This window comes from Vicia villosa, linkage group LG4 (genome assembly GCF_029867415.1).
Source record: "Vicia villosa cultivar HV-30 ecotype Madison, WI linkage group LG4, Vvil1.0, whole genome shotgun sequence".
In the NCBI taxonomy this organism is placed as follows: Eukaryota; Viridiplantae; Streptophyta; class Magnoliopsida; order Fabales; family Fabaceae; genus Vicia; species Vicia villosa.
In genome coordinates, this window is record NC_081183.1 from 135,703,786 (window position 1) to 135,711,790 (window position 8,005).

At 34.3% G+C, this 8,005-nt stretch overlaps 1 protein-coding gene across 1 annotated transcript; it reads left to right on the forward strand.

Annotated features, from left to right (window-relative positions):
* The first annotated feature begins 925 nt into the window (after window positions 1-925).
* Window positions 926-4,042, forward strand: LOC131599741 (uncharacterized). The gene is made up of 12 exons (XM_058872011.1): window positions 926-1,053; window positions 1,129-1,329; window positions 1,523-1,672; window positions 1,879-2,012; window positions 2,091-2,160; window positions 2,276-2,366; window positions 2,561-2,630; window positions 2,703-2,798; window positions 2,909-3,008; window positions 3,360-3,443; window positions 3,543-3,634; window positions 3,796-4,042. Exons 1-12 carry the CDS (start codon window positions 996-998, stop codon window positions 3,922-3,924), a joined length of 1,275 nt encoding a protein of 424 aa, XP_058727994.1. The 5' UTR covers window positions 926-995; the 3' UTR covers window positions 3,925-4,042.
* Window positions 4,043-8,005: the final 3,963 nt, after the last annotated feature.

Here is an 8,005-nt window from a genome sequence, read left to right on the forward strand (position 1 = left end):
AATTAGTGTTTTAAAGCTGAATCATTATCGAACCTTTCGGTTCAGTGACACTACATACTAGCGCGTGGGAATTAGTTAGACATGCTTTTGAATACAAACATACATAAACAGTAACGGGATATAAATTCAGACATGGTAATTGAACAAAATAATATTGAAAGCATATAAATAAAAAAACATGAAAATTAAATGTATACTGAAATAATTCTTCGAGTACTATTCTTTAATACCGGAACAAAACTCTTCTTGATTACACTTGAAATTCCAAAAATAGCAACTAACCTAAGGTGCAATAATCCCTCAACGCAAAGAATTATTGCTTTGAATGGTAAAGTAAAAGATTGGAAATACAAAGTTGCATACAAGGACTTAAAAGTACGAGTACATGAATTTTTATTGAAGGAAAATGACAAAGGGAAAGACTGAAATTTAAGTCTACTTAGAAAGTAATAAAAATAAAAACGATAAGTTTCCTCTCCCACACTTAAATCTAACATTGTCCTCAATGTTTCGAAATAAAGTGAGAAAAGAAAGTAAAAGCAATAGGCGCTCTACTATCGTCCTTGTCCTCGTGCTCTGCCTCGCGCTCTGCCACGTCCTTCATATCCGGATACACCCACATGACGGATGATCTCGTGGAAATCATCCATGCGAACACTGAGGTTACCCATCTCTTCAGTCAGGCTAGCCATTCTTCTTTCGTTCCTCTCGCCGTACTCTTGTTGTTGCTGTTGCATTTGTTGAATGGTTTTGACCCTTTCAAAAGCCAAATCATACATGCCCTTACAAATGTAACTCCAATTAAATGAATGGTAAATAACTCAAATATTGCCTACTTTTCCCGGACTATATAATTATTTGTTGATATTTTATACACAAATTCAAAGTGTCTAATATATTTTCATTTTTGTTTAATTATAGAGACTAATAGTTCAAGTTAGTAACAAAAAACTGCGTATTTATTTATCCTTCCAAAAAATGCAACCAGACCGATAATGGCCACTCTGAGATTTTTCTGCGCCACAAATATTTCCCTCTCAACTCAAAACACAGGTTCTTCTTAAACCCTTTTTATACTCTCTCTAATGTATATCTATCTATGTATCTATAACTGATATGCATTTCCAGCCAAACCGGATAAGAAGTCTATTACTCAGAAGGTGAAGAACCTCCTCAACACTCTTGAATTTCCTTCCATTTCATCATCATCACCATCAACTCCACTTGAGTCTCTTCAAAGAGGTAATTGGGTGAAACTAATTTGTGGTGCAAGTTTTGAAGATGTTGTTGATATCAGAAATCTCAGTTTGGTTTACACTCTCGCTGGAGGTATTAATTAACCTTTTCTAATAATCATAATTTTCTTTAGTCATTTATCTAAGGGTTTGAGAGATTGTATGAAAATAGTTTAGAACATGTATATAAGTTGTTTAGGAAAATGACTTCTTTCATTATAGAAATAACTTTTTCACAATCACTAAATATCCAAACAATCCCTATGGATTGGATTATATGGTTGCAGTTGACTGCATTGATTGTGCTGCTGATGCATCCGTTGTGAGTGCTGTGAATGAAGGAATTGAAGCTGCAAGAGACATCTTATGCGGCGGTAGAAAACCGTGGGTGATGATCAGTGTCAACGATGATAAAGATCTTCACTTTCGTAAAGCTCGTAAGACAATTCTTATTCAACTTGTTTTCTAAATATCTTAGCTTGTACACAAATCTTAGCTCAACTGGAAGAAGCCGATATTGTTAGGTTGAACGTCATCACTAGGGTTCGAACCCTAGTACTCACAGTCGTGTGTGTGAGTTTCTAGTGGTCATTACTACTTAGCTTAATCTACCACTGACTGAGAAGTAATGTCTTCTTAACAGAATTTGATCCGGAGGACTGTCCAGCAAATTGTTCAAGGCCTTGTGAAATTGTCTGCCCAGCAAATGCAATCTCATTCCAACCGAATTCTGCTTCTCAAATTTCATATAATACCGAAGCACCAAGAGTAATGAAGGTTTTGACCGATTTTACTCAAAAAGTTCAAAGTGCTTTCTGATAAAAATTGTATTATTCATTTGGCTTCATTATGCAGGACGGTGTCATAACGGAACGCTGCTACGGCTGTGGTCGCTGCTTTCCAGTTTGTCCCTATGATAAAATAAGTTCGGCATTTTCCAATTCCATCTGAGATTATAAAGTATTAGCTTTCTCTAAATTATTTATTTAATTCAATATTTTTAACGGCTAAGGATACATACTTTTCATATATTAATCCAGGAGATGTAACATATGTTAGGGATGCTGTTACAACTGCTGATCTGATCAAGAAAAATGATGTTGATGCTATAGAGATACATACAAGTGGAAGGTAATATTAGTGTTCTATGAAACACCGACACAATACTCATAACACTGATACTGACACGGATTACACGAATTATAATTTAAAAGATTGAAGAAATTGAATACAACCGGACAGAGTAGTTAATTATAATTGATTGATGTTATAGTTGATTGATGTTTCAAAATTCATTTTTTCACATGAACATGATCCTTTTATAGGCAGAGTAGACAGTTTGAAGAACTCTGGTGTGCTTTAGGAGATTCAGTAGAAAACTTGAAGCTAGTAGCTGTAAGTGGTTCCTTCAATCTGGTCTAGATTATTTTCATTTGATTCGACAATTTACTTATTAAAATGATTCAGGTTAGCTTACCTAATGTCGGAGATTCGACAATATCCTCTATGAACAAAATGTTCTCGATTATGAAGCCCAATCTTCAAGCCTACAACTTATGGCAGGTGTGGCATTTCTCTCTTTTTAACAGATTGAACGACTTCGAGTTCTTATAAGTGAAATTCTATTCGATATTTCTTTTAACAAATCTGTCTCTGCCTTGTATAAACTCAAGTTAGATGGCCGTCCGATGAGTGGAGATATTGGGAGAGGAGCAACTAAGGAGTCAATAGCCTTTGCTGTCCAATTGGCTAAAGCAAAAGATAGACCCTCTGGTTTGTATTCATAATTCACTTTATCGTCCTTTGAAAACTTCATAGTACCCGTTTGTAGGTCATGATTGAATCGAGATAGTTAGAATACGAACATGATAAAGTTGTTTATCATATCTTACTCGTTTCTGACTCACATACAACTCATGATAAGATTTTAACGAGAGACAGGATATGATATGTGATATAATTCACTTATCATATCTTGATGACTTATTAAACACTCGATTGAAACATAATATGAATCTATGATACCTTATTGTATCACGACTCTACAATCATGGCCATCAAACCGGCCTTTAGGGTCTATATCTATCATGATTCAACTAATTTTTCATTCTCTTAATACGGTAGGATTTCTTCAACTTGCTGGTGGAACTAATGCTTACACAATTGAAGGATTGAAAAAAGAAGGACTCTTTCAAACAACTATTACAGGTAATGTTGTCACTTGGTTACTTAATATTTTATGAACTCTCTTGTTACTTGCTCTTTTCCTTTCTCAATTGCATTATAAGAATTCTTGTTTGTTCTTAGAATACTTGGATCATGAAGAGTCATCAAACAGTACATCAAATCCATCATCTGCTTTAATTAGCGGCATAGCTTATGGTGGCTACGCGCGAAAGGTAACACAATTTATGTCTAGTTATTCATTCTTCATTCGGTTTCTCTTCGTAGTTTTCTGCCGTTAAATAAAAGAATAGATGTGAGTCACAATTAGAGTCACATTATGTGATGACTTCGACATGCTGTTTTTTACAATCTTACTATTTGCATACATGTTCAGATTGTTGGTAGAGTATTGAGATCCATGCAATCCCAGCATGGTGGAGCTGCGTCCATCGAGGATCATCCTGAGCATCTCTTATTGGCTTTAAGGGAAGCAGTTGCTTTGGTTGGACCTGTAAAATGTTGATAATCTATCTATGACAACTTCACTTCACTTGATTGAAACTTTGGTGTTTGAAGTATGGTGTGTATAAAATTAAATGATTTCAAGTTTGTAAAAACATTTTAAATCCTCAGATTCATAATCATAGATTTGATTGGCTTAATGTCTTGATTTGGAGTGTGATGCACTCTCTTACCACCCATGAATTAGGTTGATCTTCCACGAAGAAACGAAAATATGTCTCAAGACAACGGTTCACCACTTTTGTTTGTCCATCTGACTATGGGTGATAAGCCGAACTCATCTTCAAATGAGTACCTTGTAACTTGACCAAATCCTTCCACAAATGACTCACAAATACTGGATCCCTATCGTTAACAATGGAATCGGGTATACCATGTAAGTGTATGACTTTTTTAGTGAACACTTAGGCTATACTATGGGGTTGTATACGGATGTCTGAGCGGCACAAAGTGGCAATACTTTGACAAAAGATCCACCACTACCAATATGGCTTACGTCCCTTAGATTTAAGCAGCCCGGTAATAAAATCCATAGGTAAATCACTCCAAATCGTGTCTGGAATAGGTAGGGGTTGCAGCAACCCCCTGGTTATGCAGCAAGATATTTTTGTCGTATCACACCTTCTCACAAACTCCTGTACACTATTCTTCATCTCAATCAAATATAAATTGGCCACTATCCTTATATATGTCATGAGAAAACCCGAGTGCCCCCCTTGACGTACGACCTCCAATGTTGAATTGCTTAAACAACGGCCATTAACTCCCTCTCATAAGCTGACTTAGTCATATTCCGCTCTTCCAAAGCCTTGCTAAAGTACGCTATCAGGTTCTTCCCCTCTCTGAAAATAGCACCAAAACCACTTCCGAATGCATCACCTTCTATGAAAATTTTTCTGCTTATATCTGGAAGTGTTAGGAGTTGTCGTTAACTTTTGTTGTTACAAGTGATTGGTACATTTTTATAGACAACATATTATGCAAGATACCATGGCATTACGTTGAGACATGTGGTTTTTATGCGCTCAAAACAGGAGATAAAGATGTGGAACAAGATGTCCTACACATCGTGTAACATTCTGCCTTACAAGGTGTTGCAAAATCATGTTATGTAAGTTTGTATTTTGATATTTTTATCTTTAATAGTTTCTAATTATAAAAAAAAAATCAAAGAATTAAAAATAAACGAAAAATAATAACAATAAATCCAAGTCATAGGTTGTGAACTTGTGATCAATACATTTGTAAAATTTTGTTTTATTTAGCTATGTCAGTTGATGTCAATCAACCTGGATTTCAATTATTACTGGCCTCTTTCAATCAAATGAAGATCCTAACATTTATTAAACAAAATATATATACTATTTCCCTCTTCTCCTCGCCATCATTCATCTCCTTTTCAAAATTTTAGGAGGGAATTTAATTTTGTTTTTGGTTCAATTAAGAAAATAATATTTAGATTTAGTATACTTATCCATATATTAAGATATGAGATAGTATGTATTATATAGATGAAGATAATATTTAGATATAGTGCCATTTTAAAATAATCTTTTATCTATAGATTAAGATAATTTAAATAGTTATGTATTATATATCATATATATTTAGATGAGAAGGAAATACAAAAGAAGTTGGAGCGAAAGTTAGTTTTTGGCTACAACAACATGTAACTCAAAATTATGATATTTTTATCTTTCATAGTTTCGAATTATAAAAATAAAAATAATTCATGAATTAAAAACAAATGAAAAATAATAACAAGAAATCCAAGTCATAGGTAGTAAAATTTTGTATTATTTAGCTATGCCAGTCGATGTCAATTAACATGGATTTCAATTATTACTGGCTTATTTCAATCAAATGAAGATTATAGCGTTTATTAAACAAAATCTATAGACTATTTCCCTCTTCTCCTCGCCATCATTCATCTCCTTTTCAAATAATTTGGAGGGAATTTAATTTTGTTTATGTTTCAATTAAGAAAATAATATTTTGATTTAGTATACTTATCCATATATTAAGATATAATATAGTATGTATTATATACATGAAGATAATATTTAGATGAATTATATTTAGATATAATATTTAGAGATAGTATCATTTTAAAATAATCTTTGATCTATAGATTAAGATAATTTAAATAGTTATGTATTACATATTATATATATTTAGATGAGAAAGAAATTCAAAAGAAGTTGGAGCGAAAGTAAGTTTGTGGGTACAACATGTAACTCAAAACTTTGATATTTTTATCTTTCATAGTTTCAAATTGTAAAAAAAAAATCATGAAGTAAAAATAAATGAAAAATAATATCAATAAATCCAAGTCATAGGTTATAAAATTGTAATATCCTAATTTCTAAATATGAGAATAAATATGGATTCTCTATTTAATTGGTTTATAACTAAGTGGCTCAATGGATAATTTAAGTATAGTTGAGGGGTATTCTAGTCATTTCACTTATTAAGAAGACATAAGGGGTTGTTTGGTTAAAGCACTTCATTTGGTTGTAACACAAGAATCGATTTTTGTGGGGGAGAAAAGAAGAAAACGTGAAAGAGAAGAGGGAGAGAAGGAAGAGCCATTCCCTTCCAACCTTGCACGCACCTTCAATCCATCAATCCTCATCATCAACCTCTGATTTTCCCAGGTTCCTTCATCTAATCAGGTGAGTCTCATAATAAGAGACTTGGGGAGTTTATGGGAATGACATGTTTTTGGGTTTTAGGGATTTGAGAGAAAATTTCATGTTTCTTGATAAATGCATGTTTGTGTTGTTGAATACCAGTTAGTTGTGATATCTATTGCTTATATATTCAATTAGATGCTTCATGCAGGTGATTTGGAGGGGGTAAGAGTACCCCATTGCAGAACTGGTGTGTTCTGCGTTTTTCTGCAAAATCGCTATCTCGCTAAGCGAACTCAGGTCGCTAAGCGATCTCTATTAAAATTTTGCAGAAATCGCGAGCTCGCTAAGCGAGCCTAGCCCGCTAAGCGAGATTTCGAAAGTGGAAATTTCTGTTTTATGCCTGTGGTAGCGCGCTAGGAGCCCGCTAAGCGAGCCATATGTTGCAGAATTTTGCTATTTCTTCCCCTGAGTGCAGAATCGTTCCGAGATAGGAACCGACAGCCTCCTCGACTATTATAGCTTGCCTAAGCCTTGTATAAAGGTGTAATTCCATTTGTGTAGTATGAATTGTTATTGCATGTCTATATGAATCGAATATGGATGAATAACATGAAGTAGTGTGTTGGATTGTATATGTGTATCTTAGATATACTTTGTTAATGCACTTATGAGATGGAATTCATGCATGGTACAAAATATGCTTTGTGCCTATGGAATGTTCATGTTGTAATCAATGCTTGATTTTTGATGTTCCTGTTGAACATTCGGAGTTGCTTGTTTGGTTTGGCTCTGCGAGCATGATTTGTGATATATGCTAGAATCGAAGTAGGCATAGGCTATTAGGGGGTAAACCGCATAGAACACTTGGTACCATTGCAATATGCATGTGGAGGTCTTTAAGGGCGTGAATTGCGTAGCCTAATGAGCGGGATGTAACTTACTCATGGATTCCTCGTACATGGGTACGGATTTGCATATGATTGTTTGTAGTTGTTGCCTCATTGGATAATTATGGGACTTCTAATGGTGGTGTTACCGTATTTGTATTTGTACCTGACCGTGAGATAACCCGGATTCTAGGTGAATCCATTTGCTTGCATGTTCCCTGTAGAACTGAGCGAACCCGTAAAATAGGGAGACTCACTGAGATTTAGTAATCTCACCCCATTCTAATTAACTTTTTCAGGTGGTTCGAGGCAGGATCGTGGAAAGGGTAATATAACTTAGCTTTGTCGGATGGTGTTTCTTGGAAACATGATGATCTCTTCTTTTGATCTTTTTTACTTCCAGCTTTGTACTCTGGATATGTATTAGTACCTTATCAGAACCTATATATTTTGACCATGATAGTTTAGGCTTTTGGAGTTTGTACTAATACTAATATCTATTTCGCTGCTTATTGTATGATTTTCGTTTACCATTATAATGCCATATACATATATCCAA